At 31.6% G+C, this 21,590-nt stretch overlaps 2 protein-coding genes across 6 annotated transcripts in view; one reads left to right on the forward strand and one right to left on the reverse strand.

Annotated features, from left to right (window-relative positions):
• LOC118204673 (uncharacterized) overlaps positions 1 to 5,571 on the reverse strand; it is an 80,345-nt gene extending 74,774 nt beyond the window's left edge. The window contains exons 1-2 of the mRNA XM_035376973.2: positions 5,379 to 5,571; positions 1,763 to 1,905 (exon numbers count right to left, since the gene is read on the reverse strand). Of these exons, the coding sequence (XP_035232864.1) occupies positions 1,763 to 1,905 (143 nt within the window). The 5' untranslated portion in view covers positions 5,379 to 5,571. The remainder of the gene's footprint in view (positions 1 to 1,762; positions 1,906 to 5,378) is intronic.
• Positions 5,572 to 7,609: 2,038 nt separating this feature from the next.
• The window catches only part of LOC118204674 (recQ-mediated genome instability protein 1-like), a 122,214-nt gene continuing 108,233 nt past the window's right edge, over positions 7,610 to 21,590 (forward strand). For 2 of the 5 annotated variants that reach the window (XM_085823556.1, XM_085823555.1), the window contains exons 1-3: positions 7,613 to 7,936; positions 8,146 to 8,280; positions 10,403 to 10,549. In XM_085823556.1, coding sequence (XP_085679682.1) covers positions 7,919 to 7,936; positions 8,146 to 8,280; positions 10,403 to 10,549 — 300 coding nt within the window. In that variant the 5' untranslated portion in view covers positions 7,613 to 7,918. Of the gene's footprint in view, positions 7,937 to 8,145; positions 8,281 to 10,402; positions 10,550 to 21,590 lie in introns of all 5 variants that reach the window. The other 3 variants (XM_085823559.1, XM_085823558.1, XM_085823557.1) reach the window with 3 other exon arrangements.

Genomic DNA, 21,590 nt, shown 5'->3' on the forward strand with positions numbered 1-21,590 from the left:
GTTATTTTATTGTTTGGTTTAAAATATATTTTATTGAGATTATGTATTTTTTTGTTTGCCTATATTGTAGACTTTGGTGCTCCTTTGACTGAAAATATATCGATGTGTACATGGACAAAGTAAAGGGAGTGCACAATGCAAGTTTGTGCAATTCTGGGATTTTTTTAAGTGAAAATAGGTCGACGTGTGCATGGATAAAGTTAAAAGAGTGCGCAATGCCATTTTTGTGCAATTCATGCCTTTTTTTTTTTTTTTAAGTGAAAATAAGTCGATGTGTACATGGACACCGAGTTTGTGCAATTGTTTGTCTTGTTATTTTGGCTTTGTGTAGCAAAAATCGCCGCTTCGCAAGCCAAAATAACGAGTCAAAGCATTGCACAAAATTGGTATCCATGTACTGCCAAAAATCGCCAAGGGGTACCCTAAACTATACCTTTACCCAACCAACAATATATAACCTGCTAAAATTTTAATTCTATTAAATTTAAAAATCTTTCCAATTTTACATATTAGAAGCAGGAGTGGAAGCAGGAGGGCAGGAGTCCATATACTTTACAAATGCTGTGTGGCATAGAAAAAAATAATTATAACTTTTATTAATGGATTTCCATCATGCTTCTGTGAGATAACTCAAAAGCATTTGCGAAGTGATATACAAAATTTCATAATTCTGTAAAAATAGTTTCAAGAAATAGAATATTCAGTAACTTTCATATTTGAATGTGTGATGAAATGGCATTGGAAAAAATGATAAAAAAATAACTAATTTTAGCGGCATCATCTAAAATATAACTAAGAGTGGCAAATCACATATTACATTATTATCAAATTTTTATGCACATAATTGCTAGTGTTTGGTACATTCTGAAAATTTTGGCAACATCTACCATGGTAGTTATGACAAAATATACAGTATATCAATATATAAATCAAGGGAACAAATACTATGTAAATATAATATTTCAAACTGGATCTAAAAATTGTTGGTGCGTAGAATGTTCATACAGAGGATTAAAGCACTAATTTACTGTTGATGGAATATACGAGGACATTTCGAAAAGTAAAGATACACCGTACACCAGAGGAAAAGAAAAGTTTTGGTGAGCAAGTTGGCCACACAGGTATTAACCTTGAACCGTTGGCTTTCTCCTTGCAGTCATTCGGCATTTCAACGTTGATTCTGGTTGGAGTAGGTCGTGTTTAAAATGGCTGCACCGATTCAGAATCCCACTAAATGGTCAGCGACCAGCGGGTATTCACAAAGAAATTGTTTCTGTTTATGGGAACATTATAAAACGAAATGGTGTCGTCATTTCTCTGAAGGTAGGACCGATGTTCATGACAAACAAAGAACAGGTCGGCCATCTGTGATCTCTGATGCCCTTCTTCAGAGAACAGAGGAAGCAATTTGTATGAATAGACGTCTCAAATTGAAAGAATTGCATCAGATCATACCGGAAGTGTCAATGACAACTCTTTGTGAAGTTGTGACTGTCAAGTTAGGGTACAGGAAATTGTATGCGCACTGGGTTCCAACAGGCGGCAACTTTCTATGACTGTGGGATACAAAAACTTGTGAACCGTCTCAACAAATGTTTGGATAACGAGGGTGATTACGTCCAAAAACAATAAATAATCCAGTTAATAAGATGTAACAGACGTTTTCTAAATAAATGTTTTTTTCAAGGAATGCGAGCCATTGTATCTTTACTTTTCGAAATGCCCTCGTATTTAAAGTATTTTAATACGGAAGTAAACTTACGCATTTTGTATATTTATAACAGCTTTCTTCACAAAAGTAAACCATTCATCCACTCGATCACATTCCTTCATAAAGCCACCAATAATAACATCAGCAGAATCACTAAGTTCTTTCAGGCCAGATAAAATGTTAGAGACTTCCATCTAGAAAGTTGCACCACAAATTAGTTTTATTATATTATTTATAATTAACAAATATTAGAAAATAAAATTTACTTTACATTACATTGAACATATTTTTTAAGTTATTTTATTTAAAGAATATTCAACATTTACACACGCACTTATCTGTTTTGATTTGGAGGCAAAAAAATTAAGTTGTGATTTGGTTCCTAACTTCTTAACACATATTGCTTTCCTGTGGCTCATTCATGACTGACACTTCACTGATCCACTGGGGCCATGTCAGTCAAATGTCCTACAAGACATACGAATTTTAATCTTAAATACATTTATATCAGATACTTTTCTCATACAGTACTATATCAAACATGCTTCCAAGGCTGTCTTATTGCATGGGCTCGCTTAGCATTTGCCTGGGGTCATATCAGCTATACTTTTAAACAGTGAAGAATACCTAGAACAAAATTATGTGGCGATTAGAGACAACTATGGCTAAGGTGAACAGTTTCAGTTTCCCTGTGTTACATCGCTCAGATGGCTCCATTGACATCATCTGTAAAAAACATTATTCCATTGATATTTACCTAGGAGAAACTGCAACAACCCTTTGAGGATGTGTCAATTTGTGTCACAAAGCAGCATTTCGATGAAGTGTGAATATTTTTACATTTGACTGTCACCAACTTGTTTACATTTGGTTCTACATTGAAATTACCGATTTGCTTCGATTTCATAACACTGGAAAGAGGATTTGGGCTCATTATAATTAAGAGAGAACTAATTTGAAACAAGCTAGATTAAAGTTGCAATTTACTATGAAATTGGAGAGCTGTAAAATCAGCACACAATCATTGTTGTTATATATGTAACTGTAACTGTATCTATTATTATCTTTAATCATAACTGTAATATAGAATAGTAGATGATGATGTAGAATAAACGATTTTTGTGTACATCTTGTAATTATTGCTGAGCACATAACCAACATATATAAAATACAACACATAGTGCAGCCGAGTCGATCCTAGATTAAAAAAGAAAATCTTTTCTGAAGAACCATGCAGCGTTGGTAAAGATATTCTAAACAAAAACATGATGGGAAGTTGTTTACAGTGAAATCAAAACTTATATCGCTGGTAAGTGCGTTGTTTATTTTTATTGGAAGTGGCTAAAAATACGTATATATAAACTATTTAAAGTTTTAAATTAAGTATGGATGGATTAAAGCCACCAAGTAATCTAAATTTTGAAGGTAATTTAAGCGAAAATTGGAAGAAATGGAAACAAAAATTCCAAATTTATATTATCATTAGCGTCTGGTGGTATTACTAAATCACCTGAAATTAAAGTAGCTATTTTATTGCACATTAGAAAAGAAGCACTTAAAAAGTTTAATACTTTTAATTTAAGTGAAGAAGATAAGAAGGATGTTGACAAAGTAATTGAAGCTTTCGAAAATTTTTGCATACCGAAAGCAAACGAAAGTGTTGATAGACATATATTTTTCTGTCGAACACAACATGTAGGTGAATCGTTTAATGATTTTTTAACCGATTTAAAAAAATTAAGTAGCAACTGTGGATTTGCAGAATTAAAAGATAGTTTAATAAGGGAAAGAATAGTAAGTGGAATTCTAAATAAAAATCTCAAAGATAGATTATTAAGGGAAGATCAGTTAACATTGGAGAAATGTATTAAAATGTGTAAAGCTTCTGAATTAGCAGAACTTCAGCTGAAAACTTTAACTGAAGAAAATAAAATAGAAGCTATCAAATGTAATAAATTTCGATCTTCAGAGGAAAAAAGTCAGCCTTGTAAGAAAGACTATCATGTGAAACAAAAGCAACAAAGTACTAAATCTTCTTCAAATTATCAAGAAAATAAGTACAATAATCCAAAACCATGTGGAAAATGTGGAACTTTTCATAAGTTATACAACTGTCCTGCTTATAATAAGATTTGCTCCTACTGTAAAAAGAAAAATCTCTTTGCTAAAATGTGCACCTATAAAAAAATGTTAATGTTCTACAGAATAATTTAGAGCATGAGTTACATAATAATGGTAATGAATATATTTTAGGGTCAGTAGAAGATACAAATCCATTTTCTAAAAATAAAACCGAATGGTTTGAAAAACTAAAAGTAAACATATCTAAATATTTATTTGTTAAGTTGGATACTGGAGCTCGGTATAATGTGTTACCATTGCCTAAATTTAAACAATTAAATTTAAGAGATAAATGTTTGACTAAATCAAAAGTCACTTTAAATAACTGCAATGGTACTACAATTGATGTAGTCGGAAAATGTAAATTATTATGTGAAACATCAAAAGGGGATAAGGATGAAGTAGAATTTCAAGTTGTAGCATGTGATAAAACTGTTCCAGCTATTTTAGGTTTACCTACATTGCAAAAATTAAACCTAATACAAAGGATTTGTACAGTAAATCCTGATTCCAATGAAAAGTTACCAGAATCTTTAAAAGGATATCAAGATTTGTTTAAAGGAACTGGGAATTTAACTGGATATACATATCATATTAAATTAAAACCAGGAGCTGTTGGTAAAATAGAACCTTGTAGGAAAATTCCACTTAGCTTATTAAATCCATTAAAAAAGGAATTAGTAAGAATGGAAAAAGATGGTATTATAAGTTATTTAAAATGCTGACATTAATGAAACATTTTCGACATACGACATCACATGCAATTCCGTGTTTTCTTCAACATCAGAATATAACCTTATACATTTAATGCTTGACAATGCTATTTTTATTTCATATTTTGTAAAACATGCAAATTTTTTATTAACAAACTCTATGATCTGAAAGCAAGCAGAGGCAACACTTTTCGAAAGTAAGCGTATTTTTATCTCCAACGCGTCATACTGCTACCATTCGGAAAAATGAGTGCAAAAATTGGCGTTTTCAGAGTTTTTAATTAATATTTTGGCTGATTAAAGTCGTACAAAGATTAGAATGGTCGAAATGGTTTCCCAGGTATTCAGAATAATATATTTAATGTTTGGCAATGCTATTTTCCTATATATATATATATGTATTTAATTCCTTCAAAAACTTTTTTATTATTTTTAATATTTGTTAAAACTGTACAATTTAAGATAATGTACAAAGCATTTTTAACTTTTTAATGCAAGAATAGTATGAAAAATAAAGTTATGTTAGAGATTAAGCTTGAGAATACAGGTGATTCAAAAACATAATTAAATTCTTTCATTAGTAATAAAAACACACAAAACAATACTGCTGCTTATTTTCCAGTCAGATGTCAACTGGAAATAGTTCAAGAATCATTGTGGTTTGATCACTTATAAGAATAAATAAAAAAATGCGGTAAAAAGTAAGCTGGCTTTCGCATTGAAGAACTGGCAATAATATGGACTTCGTGAAACAAAATAAATAAATAAAATGCATAAAGTCGTACGACGAAGTAAAATGAAGTGCGGCTCAAAATTTTTATAGAACTACTTACTGCTACTACAAATTCTGTTGGGATTGCATCCGAGTGTAGGTGTCTGTGTGCAACGATAGATTACCCTTCTTTTTCCATAACTTACATTTTGTTACTCAACTCTTAAAATTAATTGTCCGTAATATTAAATAATCCTGCATTCAATAGCATCAATATAAACGTACCGCCAAATCAAATTTTGACAACAGTTGCAGTTAGAAAATTATAACCGTTCAGACTACTGTCTCAATTTTCAATTATCTTTATTCTCAACTGACATCCACTGAAAAGATGGGGTGGAAATCCTAGTTTAATTGCTCACAAATTCCATGTAATGATTTACAATTTAGTACACAAATTTCATTTCAAATTTCGTAGAAGATAATTTTCATTTATATATTCTCTATTAAACTAAATTTAATCTTTCCAGTAAGAGCACAGGATTTTACTTTTTAAATAAATTTTAAAATCATTAATTTTAAAGCTTTTGTTTTCGGTTTTCTTTCTTGTCCTTATTACATATATTTTTTTTTCAATTTAAATAAGATAATATATGTAAGATAAAAAAAATACATAAATTAGCTTTATAATTAAGTTAAGCAAATCCCCCCCCTAAAAATAGTAATGTCCTTTTCTGGGCTAAATTATTTCTAGATCAATTTATCATTTATGACTTGCGTAAGGCTGTCAAATTTCAAGAAATGCAACTTTAGCAACCTAAACCGTCATCACCGGAAATATTTCACCGGAATTTTCGCACACATTTGGAGGCGCTGGGATCACGTATGATGGAGGCAGGATCTTAGAAGAGCTCCTAAATTTTCAAAGATGTTTTTCACAAAATATCCATTTATTTAAAAAAAAAAATCGCGAATATCCTTTACATTGTCTCGTTCTCAAAACCGAAAGTTCTCCTGAAGGTCTTATCTTCCTTGCAATCTTTTACAACACCAAGACTGAACATTCAGATAAGTAGAAATTCTTTTCTCTAAGCTAAATCAAATATCTGCCACTAAAGTACCTTTAAATTCATTTACTTATTATGATCATTTTTATTATGCTCATTTTATTATGTTCTGGAAGTAAATACTTAATAATTGCTTTAAATCATGTGGTTCCTTTTTTTGTTTTTGTTTTTTGGTTACCATCTCGTAGGGACGCTATCCTTATCAGTAGCCCTTATCAGTAGTGTAGTCTTTTAGCGCTACCCATTGCGGCCCCCTTGAGGAATTTCTCGAGAGGGAAAAAACAGGATCTTGGGCCTCAATGAATGTATAGATTTGTAGTTTTTGCTCCTTTAATCTATATTTCCTATCTATTTAAATTAAAACCATATATTAATACAGTGTGCCTCAAATTGATAAAATAGTACACATATAATAAATTATGACCATTAACTTAATAAATAAATAAAATGCTTATTTTTTTAAAAAATTCATTAATATTAAGATAAAAAAACTCTGTAATTTATTTACTTATTTATTTTTGCTGATGTGTTCTCGCCTTGTTTTAGATTTATGATTTTATCTGATGGTGTTTTCTGAGTATATGAATACGTTGGAAACCGCAATTGATGATGTTACTTAAGTTAATGTATAATTTTGCATGATATTATATGCATCTTGATCTTATGTGTCTTCTGTTACTGTGTCTCAAGGTAGAGGCTAACATATTGTTTCCCATGTTAAAAAATAAAAGTTTAATTTAAAATTTTTAAATTTTAGTTTCCCTGTTATAGCAAAAGTTAGCTTCTAAACTAGACTGTTATGTGACTGAACCCTCAATATTTATATTTTATTATTAATTTTCCCCCATCTTCACATCTATTCAGCTTTACAAAACACACTAATTACACACACCTGGAACACTCTATTTAATGTAAATGATAACAACTTCCTTTGACTACACTCATGGACACAATCGTGGTTTTTTTTTTTTTTTTTTTTTAACAAAATTCTCCCATTTCCTTTCCTTTTCTTTCTATAGGCCCTTTTTTTTTTAAATTATAAATATAATTTTTTTTTCCTCTCCATTATTTTTGGGCCATTTATTTTTTACTTTATTTTGCCCCATCTTTTCTTCCTGGCCTTTCGAACTCGTATAAAATATACGAAGTTCCTTTCTACTGTCCTCTGAAATACGAAATTGCCCCCCTTTCTATATATACCTTTCCTTCGCACCTATGCTTGATTTTTCGCCCATCGGTGCAGAAAGACGTAGCGGTTGCAACAAACGACATATGTCTACTTTGTCTGTCTGTCTTTGTACACGTTTTTTTGCTTGTACCTCTCATGCTGTGAAGACGTTACCAAAGACGCTACTTCGCTAGCTGATGCTTCGATTGTCCATAGTTCTAAAAATATAATCTTCATACAGTTGTCGGGTGATGATGACACACAATGATGATTTATATACATAAAACCACGGAGTATTTGTGATTTTATAAATCTCAAAATACACATAACCGTAACGGGTATCTTAGTTTCTGAATAAGCGCGGAAAACGAAAACATTTACATACAACAACTTTATATAACAGTATGTATCTCGTTCGTTCCATACATGAGCGTGTTAAATTGGGTGTGTATACATATGTAATATAAGATAACTCAAAAGTAATGATGATATTACCTTTAATGTATAATACTATTATTTATAATGAATAACCGAATACTTTAATATATTTTATTATTCTGTGATCATTTTATTATATAATATATTTTTCATATTTAAGAGTATCTGGTGTTGGACCTAGCTTTAATTTTATAATACAAGCATGATCATTTTAGTGTATACATTCGTGTAACATGTCTACTTCACATGTTGAAACCCTGGATGTAAAGAACTGGTTGACACAGCAGCATATTACTGTATCATTAGAATGGGTTGAAGCTTGCATTGCTTTCTTAAAACAAGAATATGCAGTAAGTATATTCTTGTGAATGTATTTTGTATTGCCATTTTCTATGCTTAAAATTTTTGGGTACTATTTGGTTTCGAGGGCTGTAAAAAAATTGAAGCAAAAATGTATGCGCAAAAGCACCAAATGTATCAAACGCGCCCATTTAAAACAGCACGCCAAATCTAACGTACGCGCTGATTTCAGATTGCGTAAGTTTATATAGTTCTCTATTTCCTAAGACACTATTGAAATACTAGTTTAATTATTAAATCCTTTTTTGATTTTAAAAACTCTATTTTCACTTAAAAGGTAAAAGAAAATTGACAAAAATTCAATTGTTTTTACCCTTGTAAAAGGCAGCGAACAAATAAGTCAGCGATTCTGCATTTTACCGAGAATATTTTCAAAGAAATGTCATCATTCATTATCGAAAATTACGTTTGAACAACCAACAAGATGAAATTATGCTTTAGCGATAAGTCGGTAGCGAAATAGCGATGCAGGCATCCATTAAGTTATGTTTAGCAATTTTTATATAAATTATAATAATGATCTGAAATATTTATTTACTCTTATGCTTCCATTCAGTCATCTTTAGCCTTTTTTATATAAATCAGTATTATATGAAATTAACCTTTCATCTAAATTAAAACATCAATCTTAAATAGTTATTTACTATTATACTTCCTTTCTTGCCGCAATTATTTTCGGCAGCATTGGCATCAACAATAGTTTGGCAATTTTTTATGGCCCTTGAAACTGAATAGTACCAATTTTGGTTGATCTTTACATTATGGTAACTTGGCGTTTTTTTGGCGAAAATTTGGCGACCAACTCTCCTACAGCAACCCTCTATTTTTTTTCCCCGCCGCCATTTTGTCTTCACGAAGTAAAGACATGTTTCTTTTCTTTTTATCTACTGAACACTTCTTCCAACAATCTACTAGCCGAATTACACTTATGCTAGAAATTTTATCTAACAAAACTGCTTAATCATGAGAAATATTCACTGCAAAATTGGGAAAAAGTGCACAGTACCATACTCCTTACGCGTTTTTCAAAATAACACATACACATAAACCATGTACATGCCGACTTATTTTTACTTAAAAAAACATCCCAGAATTGCACAAAAATGGCATTGCGCACACTCTTTACTATATCCATGTACACTGCTTTTTTCTCATAAATTACAAAAATTTCACGAAAATACATGACAATTTTCTCAATCTTTAAGCCCGGTAAAAAGAACATATATGAAATTACCTGATCACGAAAAAGTATTTACCCTTTCCAAATATGAACATTTCCACATATAAAATAAATAAAATATCCAAAAACTTTTACCTCTAAATCATCTATTACATTATACACGTCACCAACGAATTCATACCGCAAGCATTACAAATACTTAGTATCAAATATTTAAATTATTTCCATGCACGTTTACTTCAACTGAAACGTATACCGAATTCCTACAAACATAAAATTCACAAAATAACTATCATTTAATTAAAATATAATTAAATTCAAAAACACTACTTAAAATATAAATGAGCACATACATTAAATTAATAAAAATTACCTTACAATCCTAATTACTTTAAACTAAATCATTGCTAATAACAATTTTCCCAATAATACCAAATTCCTTTACTTCTACCTTACATTTAGAACAATGCATAAAATTAATATCCTCAAATAATTAAAAATACTAACTTACCTAATCTTCTTCAGAATCTTGATTACGTGTCCGATAAACTTTTCTTTAGTTACGGCCATGGGATCCAAAAATTCACGAACACTGTTTCACACAACACAGAATAAACCAAATACAAAATTTCCAGATTTTTTCCCGATTTCCCCCATTTTCCGATTCAAGAACCGTAATTCGTCCATTAATATCACATGACATATCCCATGATCTCTCATTTCCCTCACACAAAATAATGCGTAATCGGAACTGAGTACTGCTCACATTATTACCAAAGTTCCAGGTAGTAACCTTTATCGCCTCCAAAATGTCGCCAAACTACCAGTTACCATATTGTAAAGATCAACCCCAATTTTTTTATACTTTTTGTAATATACATAAGTGTCTTGAATTGTGATTTACAACATTATCAGAATTTGTAATCTTATAGGGTCAATCTTTATCATTACAAGCATTGAAAAATTATGTGTATCAACAGTGGCTTACTGCAGATTTGGAAGAAATCGGTGTCTCGGCTCTTCCTATAGATTTAACTACAACTCAGAAAACAACATTAAATGGATATTTTGCTCTCCAGGTTAATTTTTATTGATGTATATTTAATTTATTATACTTGTTGCTTAGTAATTATTTCATTCATTAAACATACATGTATATTTCCCTATTACATACAGTCAAAAGTCGTTAATCCGGACTCGTCGGGACTTCGGCGATTCCGGATTATTGATTTTTCCGGATTATAGATCATCAGTTTAAATCTCGTAAGATGGCATGCAGAAATTCTAAAATTAAAAATATGAAACCGTAATTTATGAAATAAAGAACAATTATGATCTAAAGGGTATCAAAATTTGCAAAAAGAAAAAGCTTAATATTTATTTGTTTACTTTATTAAACATTTCTTTCAATGTAAGTTGTTTAAGTTTTGCTTCGTTTCATGTGATGATACTTTCTCTTTAATTCTATTAAACAGACATAATTTCTTGTTCCGTTACAAAGTTCCGCCGTTCAAGTCCTATAATTGCTGTGTTGAGAACACCGGCTAATTTGTCAATCGAAATTTTTTCGTTTTCAATAACCTCTGTCACTTTTCTTCGCTATCGGAAGCGAATTATAATGACGAGGAACTTGTTTTAAATCATATCAAAGACGAAGCATATCGAGATGAAATACTACATTTGGTAAGGAATTATAAGCCAAATAAAATAAAAACATCTGCGCTGAAGATAAGGATAGTGCTGACAAATCAACTTCCAATTCATTACGCGCCCGCCGCCGAGCAGCGTGAAATTGATAAACAAATTTCGGATTTCAAAACATACTTTCGCTTTAGATCCTTTACATATTAACAAATATATATCGAAAATTCTATTTGATATAATCGAAAGTTTAAGCTTACTTTTATAAAATTGCTCTTACAGTCTGCAAAAAATAATATGCCGGATGCAATTCGAAAATTAAGGAACAACGCAATCATCAACATTAACTGAAATAGATAATTATTTAGCTTATACGTCCATTATACATAAAATGCGCGCGCAAAAACGTATTCTGCACTTGCGCACACTCATATGCGCAGTCGTAAAAGGTCTTACGCGCACGCATGAACGCCTCTGCGCATGTGTCAACGCGGCGCATGCACAGAAAGTTTTTAGTTTTGATGTCCGGATTATATATCATTCCGAATTATGGGTGTCCGAATTAACAACTTTTGACTGTATTTTGATTCTTAGTAAAAGTTTTTTTTCTGCCCGACACTGCACTTGATTGCATTGTTTTTCTATTCCATTTTGTGTTCTTTTTCTTGATCTTAAATAATGTATATTATATTTGTTTAAAAATATATTAATATTAGATATTAATCAAAAAACATATACCCTACAAGTGGTTAAGACCACTGAATGCCAGGAATTCGATTCCAAGATAACAGCCTGGCGGAATGGTTGATTTTCATATTTTTTCCCATGTGTAAATAAAGTGAATATAAAGTAATTTTCCTTAAAAAATCACCTACGAAGACATCTTTTCTCTTAAGCAGATAGCTCTTGTGGGCTTTTCCATATTCAAATAACCTCAACATTTGCAAAGAAGGTTTAATTTATCACTAAATAAAAGGCATTTTGGTTTGTATTGCACTCGAAAAATCACAGTGGATCAAAGCAATTTCACATAAAACCTGAAGTGTAAAAAGACAGTTGTGCTTGTGTCAATAAATTAAATGAAGTGTTAAGCAAAATTTTATAGCACATTTGCTTGCACTTTTAAATTTGACAAAGATAAATGATTAGTCCATACAGTCAAAAGTCGCTACTCCGAACTCATCGGGACTTTGGCGATTCCGGATTATAGATCATCAGTTTAAATCTGGTAAGATGGCATGCAGAAGTTATAAAATTAAATATATGAAATCGTAATTTATGAATTAAAGAACAATTATGATCTAAAAGGTATCAAAATTTACAAAAAAAAAAAAAAAAAGGCTTAATATTTATTTGTTTACTTTATTAAAGATTTCTTTCAATGTTTAAGTTGCTTCGTTTTATCTGATAATACTTTCTCTTTAATTCTATAAACAGACATAATTTCTTGTTCAGTTACAAAGTTCCGCTGTTCAAGTCCTATAATTGCTGTGTCAAGAATAACGACTAATTTGTCAATCGAAATTTTTTCGTTTTCAATAACCTCTGTGTCACTTTCTTCACTATCAGAAGCGAATTATAATTTAAATCATTTTATTTAAATCAATTTGAGGAATTTGATTTAAATCATATCAAAGACGGAGTACATCAAGATAAAATACTACATTCAGTAAGAAATTACAAGCCAAATAACATAAAAACATCTGCCCTGAAGATAAGGATAGTGCTGACAGATCAACTTCCAATTCATTGCGCGCTGCGGCATCGCGATTTTTGGCGGTACATGGATACTTTGTGCAATTCTTTGACTTGTCATTTTGGCTTTGTGTAGCGGTGATTTTTGGAGCAAAAATTGCCACTACACTAAGACAAAATAACAAGTCTAAGAATTGTACAAACTCAGTATCTTTGTGCACATCGACCTATATTCACACAAAAAAATCAAAGAATTGCACAAACTTTTCTTTGCGCACTCCTGTCCCTTTGTCCATGTACACATCGATCAATTTTCACTTAAAAAGTCAAAGGAGCACCCAGTCTTACAGTAAAGCCAAACAAAAAATATATAATCTCAATAAACTACATTTTAAGTCGAAACAATAAAATAACATAAAATAAAACAATAAAAAAAGGAAATTCATCTTATGCATTTAAGCGCTATACGAAGCAAATATCCACTTACCTTATTTAGAAATTTCTGAGTCCTTCAGTCTGTGGCACATAAAATTCCTTAAAAGCATCCAAAAACATCCTAAAATTATCTGAATTAGAATCTGTATATCAGTGTTGCAACATAAATTCACAAAAGTAAGAGTAAAAAGTATCCTCCATAGTGCAGATATCCTCCGACGTTCAACCATACGCAATTCCTTCCTACAAACGGGACATTATAATGGCTACTAAGTAAACCTTCATTTACACACCAGTCAATTAATGCACTTTTTCCCTTTCATTCCAAATCGTAGAGAAATTTCAAATTAATTCTACCACATTTTACCATCTAAACCACAAAACAAGCAATGTTTTCCGCCAATTTCTACCACTATATTTCTATGGTTTTTAAGATACTTTTTTCTTCTAAGTGAAAAACTCTTAAAAATTGAATGTATTTAAAATCAGTAACATCTCAGAATTGAAGTTGGTTTTTTTTTTTTTTTTTTACATGGCATAATGACCCAGTTTTTAAAGGTTCAATGCTAGACTTTTTGTCATTCATTGTGATCTTAACATCACCAAGTTCTCTTGCTTCGTGTCTTTTTACAGTACAAAGTCAGAGACCTGGACTTTGACAATTCTGGATTTGAGATTTTTCCAGATATTAGATCATCAGTTTAAATCTAGTAAGATGGCATGTAGAAATTATAAAATCAAAAATATGATATAGTGATTTATGAAATAATGAAACATTTATGATCTAAAGGGTATCAAAATTTATAAAAAAAAGCTTAATATTTGTTTGTTTATTTTATTAAACATGTCTTTCAATAAAGTTGCTTCATTTTTTATGCTAAAACTTTATCTCTTCCTTCTATAGATGCATATAATTTCTTGTTCAGTTACAAAGTTCTGTAATTGCTGTGTCGAGAATTCCGACTAACTTGTGAATTGAAATTTTTTCGTTTTTATTAACCTCTCTGTCCCTTTCTTCACTATCAATAGTGGTATTTTTAAGGATCTAAAGCCAAACTACAGATAGCAATGTTCATTAATTAATTAATGATTGGGGTATTGTCATCACAATGAAAAATTTCTATTACAGTCAAAAGTCATTAATTCGGACCCCCATAATCCGAAATGATCTGGACCTCAAAGCTACAAACTTTCTGTGCATGCATCTCGTTGACGCATGCATGTAAGACCTTTACGGCTGCGAATGTGCGTGTGCGCATGCCCAAAATACGTTTACGCATGCGCGTTTAATGTATAACGGATGGTATAAGCTAAGCTAAAATTATCTAATTCAGTTAATGTTGCAAATTGCATTGTTCCTTAATCTTCGAATTGGATCCGGCTTATTATTTTTTGCAGACTGTTAGAGCAATTTTATACAAGTAAGCTTGAACTTTCGATTATGTCAAATAGAATTTCCGATATATATTTACTAGTATGTAAAGGATCTACAAAGTATGTTTCAAAGTCCATTAAACAAAAGTGGAATTGCTGCAAAAAGTGACCTAACCATTCTGAAATCTGTTTATGAATTTCACGCTGCTCTGCGACGGGAGGGGAGGGGGAGACGCAGCGACGCGCAATGAATTGGAAGTTGATCTGTCAGCATTATCCTTATCTTCAGGGCAGATGTTTTCATTTTATTTGGCTTATAATTCTTTACTAAATGTAATATTTCATCTCGATGTATTCCGTCTTTGATAAGATTTAAATCAAATTCCTCGTCATTTTAATTTGCTTCCGATAGTGAAGAACGTGACACAGAGGTTATTGAAAAAGAAAAAATTTCAATTGACAAATTAGTCGGTATTCTCAACACAGCAATTATAGGATTTGAACAGCGGAACTTTGTAACTGAACAAGAAATTATGTCTGTTTACAAAATTAAAGTATTATCACATAAAACGAAACAACTTGCATTGAAAGAAATGTTTAATAAAGTAAACAAATAAATATTAAGCTTTTTCTTTTTGTAAATTTTGATACCCTTTAGATCATAATTGTTCTTTATTTTATAAATTATGGTTTCATATTTTTAATTTTATAACTTCTGCATGCCATCTTACCAGATTTAAACTAATGATCTATAATCCGGAAAAATCGATTAACCGGAATCGCCGAAGTCCCGATGAATCCGGATTAACAACTTTTGACTGTATATTATCTTCATTTATTACTGCTGCTCCACATTTCTTTACAAAAATCCATTAATTGGAAAATTTCAGCTTTGGTTTGCAATATCTTAAAACCTTCAAATTTGTGGCTATCATTTTTATCATCCTCACCATGAACTATGGTAGCTGGTCATAAATTATGCCAAGCATTTTTTAAAGTATCTGGTGACGCATCCCACAATCTTACAATGCTCCACACAGGAGATGTTATGCTAAAATTTTTCAAAAATTCCTGAATGGTCTTGCCATTATTTAAGAAATTTAGTATAGACTTAAAAATTGCTGCTTTATATTTGCATTTCAGTGCGTGCACTATTCTGATATCTATAGGCTGAATGATGGACATACAGTTTGGAGGAAAGAGTAATACGGATACATTATCTTTCACTAAAATTTTAAGTGAAGTATGAGCCGTATAGTTGATTACAATCAGGTAAATTTTTGCATTGTCAGGTAAACCAACCGAATTCAAATGTTGCCAAGCTTCAGGTATGAAATGATTTCCAAACCAATCGTTCATTAACGCTTCTGTCATCCATGCTCTTTTACTTGCACAATATATAACGGGAAAATCTTTACTCCTTTAAATGCTCAATGTTGTGTATTCCTTACGATCAGGGCTTAATTTCTAAGATTAGAAGTGCCGGAGCCCTATGGAAGACCGTTAGCAAAGAGGAACAAGAGTAAATAAATAAATAAAATGACTATTAAACTCATTAATAATTTAAAAATTAAATAGTTAATTATTATCAAATTAATTAATAGCTATTTAATAAATGTTTATTAATTATTATTCAATCAATAATTATTGTATAATTAATTAATTATAATTTTACTGACAATTATTAGATAATTAATTATTATTTATTGAAATAATTAAAGATTGAAGTAATTAACTAATTAAAATTAAATAAAATGTAAAGAGATAAATTTAAATTTAATATGCGATTTTTAATATAATTTTATTGTTAAAATAAAATTTTCGAGATAAAATTTCCACTGAAATTGTTATTCAATTACATAAAAGAAGTGCCACTGCCTTATTATTCAGGGATCCGCTGGGTTCCGGCTAGAATTATGGTTTATTACGAAAACTAAGAAGCACCTTAGCCGAGATCTGGTGGGTTTCGGCCCAATTTAAGTTCTGATCGTAGGGGAAGTTCTTTTATCATCACAAAAATTAAATATACTTATAAGTATAGCTGATGAAAATTCCAGGGCAAAACAGAATGAGGGTAGGAGTGGGTGGAAACAAAAAATGAGGGGAATCTTTGGTGAGGGAGAACATTTTCTTTGACCGCGGCTCTCTGTTGATATAATTATAGTCATCAAGCAGATGGGTGTCAGGGGTAAATGAGTCCAGAATCGGATTCCTAAATGTAAAGTTACTGGTTACGCTTTACCCCCCCCCTCCCCATTAGTGGATACTATGGGAAGACGATGTATAGCACGTGCTTGAGCAGTTTATCTCAGTAACTCGTATTCACTGTCACTTAACGCACATTTAAGAACACAAATTTTCTTTCCTGCGAGGATAACTAACTGTAAGCATCAATAACAATACACTAGATATAATGGCATGGCGAGAAATTTAGGCATTCCTAAACAAACTCCCCCAAAATTTATTGCTTTTCTTAAAGGAAAAGGTTTCCGCATGTGAGTGAGGGGACTTTACTTGAACGTCTCATGTTCTCATGTGTTTGTATTCTAGGGAAATAGAATATTGCAAAGTCTGCTTATTGTTAAACTAAAACGTTAGGAATTCTAAATTTTTCCCCTTTAAATTGTGGTTTAGTTTTATAAAAAGAAGTACCGGAACTCATTTTATTTAGGGCTCTGGTGTGCTCCGGCTAAAACTGTAATTTATCTTAAAAATTGAGAAGCACCAGATCCCAGCTCCGGTGGGCTCTGGCACAATTTAAGAAGTGCTTACAATTGCAAAAAGTTTACGCTTTTGCGTTCCTGCAGCATTTGGGCATGCTAAAATTGTTGATCTCGCTTTGGAATCTTTGACACAAGTTGGAGACTTTTCTGTGGAGGTTGCCAAGATATTTTGTGATACATGTTGCCAGAAAAGGCCAGTTTCATCAGCATTGTAAATTTACTGGCAATAACTTCACTATTAGTGAGTTCAATAAATTCATCTGCAAATAGTTAAGCAGTTTCAGTATCAGCTATCAGAGATTGACGACAAAAGGCATGTTGTTCCACTGCATTTTGTCTTGCTTCTATCGGGCACTGAAAAAATTAAGCCTGAATTGTATTGTTTTATATTATTTTAGTTATTTATTATACAGTCAAAAGTCGTTAATCCAGACTCGTCGGGACTTCAGCGATTCCGGATTATCGATTTTTCCGGATTATAGATCATCAGTTTAAATCTGGTAAGATGGCATGCAGAAATTATAAAATTAAAAATATGAAACCGTAATTTATGATAAAAAGAACAATTATGATCTAAAGGGTATTAAAATTTACAAAAAAAATGCTTAATATTTATTTGCTTACTTTACTTTCTTCGCTATCGGAAGCGAATTATAATGACGAGGAATTTGATTTAAATCATATCAGAGTTCATTGAGATGAAATACTACATTTAGTAAGGAATTATAAGCCAAATAAAATAAAAACATCTGCCCTGAAGATAAGGATAGTGCTGACAGATCAACTTCCAATTCATTGCACGCCGCGGCGTCCCCCCGCCGCAAAGCAGCATGAAATTGATAAACAGATTTCGGAATGGTTAGATAAACAAAGGATATGCCTTTATTCATTTTTTGCAGCAATTCCACTTTTTGTTTAATGGACTTGGAAACATACTTTCGCTTTGTAGATCCTTTACATATTAGTAAATATATACCGGAAATTCTATTTGACATAATCGAAAGTTCAAGCTTACTTTTATAAAATTGTTTTAACAGTCTGCAAAAAATAATAAGCCGGATCCAATTCGAAGATTAAGGAACAACGCAATCTGTAACATTAACTGAGTTAGATAATTTTAGCTTAGCTTATACTGTCCGTTATACACTAAACGCGCATGTGTAAACGTATTTTGGGCATGCGCACACGCACATTCGCAGCCGTAAAGGTCTTACATGCATGCTTCAGCGCGACACATGTGCAGAAAGTTTGTAGCTTTGAAGTCCGGATTATGGGTGTCCGAATTAACGACTTTTGACTGTACTTATGTCTGTTTCTTGTACATGCGTAAGCCTTACCTGAGACCTGAATAAATAAACTCCCACATATACTTAAGGCTTATCGAGGGCCTGCCCTAGATGTGTTACTGCCTGATGCAGTCTCTGTGGGTCCTGAATTCTGCTAACAAATGCCTTCCTAAGTTCTAAAATTTTGCCACCCCAAAATTCTGGGTTCCAGTGCTTTTCTAAAAATTTTGTCATCCCTTAATTTTGTTGCTCAGTAGTTCTCTAAATTCCAAAAATGTTGTCTAAATTCTGTGCCTAGTTTGGCCATATGAGCTCTGGTGCTGGTTCTGGGTTTATGTGAATAAGAAATCAATTATTCTTAATTCAAATAGCACTAATTATAATCTTTTAGCCTATGATTATCATTAAAAAAATTTATTTTAACACGTGGAAAGAAATTTTTGTTAAAATGTTTCCTCGTCAACATTTCTTAGTGCATTTAACTTAAATCTGTAATCATCACCAAGTGTAATGTCACCATAAATGGTTACCATACTTTTTGTTACACTTATATTAAAAAAAAAAAAAAAAAATGTTTAAGCATCGCTGCGTGGGTCATTACTCGTGCTGATTAAACATGCGGTGATGAAAGCAAAATACACTTATCCCTCGATTTACACAGAAGATAGGTTCTAGACAAAACCGTGTAAATCAAAATCTTAGGTTTTGCTATGTAAAACCGTGTAAAACGAAAAATACATTAAATGTGCGTAATTTAGTTTTTTATTTGCATAAAACAAAAGTAAGATAATAAATAAATATACTTCATTCATAAAGTAACAAATATATGTAGGTGATAGAAGTATATATTTAATTTATTTCATCTTGTGAAAATGTAAGGTCTTTAAAAAAATTATTATAAGTTTAATCGCTGTCATGAACTATTAGTCTTTTCTTCTTGATTGGTACGATGTCACTTTTATCACTTGAGCATTCTTGATAAAACAACACAGGAAGTCCCCTTTTACAATACGGGAATCCCTATCCTTGTTGTTGCCACCAGTGTTACCAAAGGAATGAGATTTAAAAAGGATTTCAAATATATGTAGTTGCGTATATGCAGCCAAATATACATTTTTAGCAAGTTTTTGAAATCCATTAATTTTTAAACTGTGTAAATCAAGGGATAAGTGTATAATAAATTCGCTAGGTTGATGGTGGGTATAAAAGATTAGTTGGTGTAAAATCGGTAATGTTTCTATGTATAATGTTTTGGTTTGAGAGGCATGGTAAGCAGATATGCAGCTACGGAGTCAAATTATTGATCACACAAATTTATGCTAAAATGATTGTTTCTTCAGTAACAAGGTATTTTATTTAGTGCCGAAGTGAAATTAAGAATCGCAACTCTTCGCATGCTTTATCATGGGCGAAAAAAATCAAATGCACATGTTTAAAGCATACACAAAAAAATTTCCTTGAAGTAAAAATAAAAGATTGTGGGTGGCTTTGATGTCCATATTTTAGATCATTCTGGGTGTTGGACGTCCGGATCTCGGACTTTGTACTCGTATATTCTAAAAGTTTTGCCATCTGCCGTGATGACACCAGTTACATTGGCTAGTGCACCAGCCCAGGTTTACAAGTTTTATTTGTTCAAAAATTGTTAGATAGCCATCATTTAGGAGACAGTATGTTTTGATATTGAAAAGTGCAGATGATTCTGATGAACATAACTCTGAAGATTTAGATTTTATTATGGAAGTGATGAATACTAAAACTGCTGGTAAACAGATAACAGTATATCTAGTAAATTGAATTATTTGTAGTAAAAGTATTCATTAAATGCATTTCATCTTATTTGCTGACATTTTTAGAATCTGAACTTTTTATATTGGTAACAATGAAATTAAAAGATGGTACAGTAAGACCCCGCTTAACGCTGTTTCGTTTAGCGCTGTTTCGGTTTAGCACTCTTTTATTTCAACCCGGGGATTCCACGAAATCGCTCGCAGCATACGGGGATTCCCCGAAATATTATGCAGCGATAGGTTTCAAATACATATCCGAAAGAGTGTACTTGTATTTCTTGTTTGGTGCGGTATTGTACAAACATATTTTGAAGAAGTAAATGTGGAAGATGTCGAAGAAATAATTCAAGAAGCAGCGGCTAGTCTTTTTAATGATGAGCTCAAGGAATTAAGTGTACAAGAAGAAAACAAAAATGTTGACAGCAGTGATTCAGAAGAAGAGCAAAAAGAACTTTCGATGGTGTTTGTAAAAAGGAGTTTGTCTACCATAACTGAAATAATGGATCAATTCATTGAAAATGATCCGAATTTTGACAGGAGCTCAAAAGTAAGGCGAGGTGTTAGAGATGCTCTATCCGTTTATGAAGAACTTTTAAGAGAACAACGCAAAAGAAAAAGGCAAACAACATTAGATGCTTTTGTCACAAAAAGGCAGAAAACTGAAAAAAAAAAAAAAAAAAAAAAAAAAAAAACATACTTTTTAAATTTAATACCTAACCAATTTCCTAGCCATCTTCCCCTAACCCCAATATTTACATGTAAAGATAGCCTCGTTTAGCGCTGTTTCGCATTACGCTCTACTTTGATGGAACGTATCCCCCGCGTTAAGCGGGGTCTTACTGTACTTCAAAATCAATTATTCTTATAACTGATGACATTTAATGTTTCTTTCAAAAGATAAAGATTTGGTTTTAATTTAATTGTATTAAGTTTTATTTATTATAAGTATTTAGGGCATATTTAAATATGATTTCCTTACTACAGTGGTGATTGTGATCAATTGGCATAAGTGCACTATATGAGCCTTTATTAAAAAAAAAAAAAAAAAAATCTGCCTCCACCCCACTCCATAATTTACAAATTAAAAAAAAAAAAAACTGGGGAAAAATTGAGTGTTTTCACTGATTAGGATTTTGTGTGGGGCTTGATTAATTATTTAGCAATGTAAGCTTCTAT

Source organism: Stegodyphus dumicola, chromosome 9, assembly GCF_044657685.1.
Source record: "Stegodyphus dumicola isolate Sdum_Otavi_A_Nest chromosome 9, ASM4465768v1".
Taxonomy (NCBI): domain Eukaryota; kingdom Metazoa; phylum Arthropoda; class Arachnida; order Araneae; family Eresidae; genus Stegodyphus; species Stegodyphus dumicola.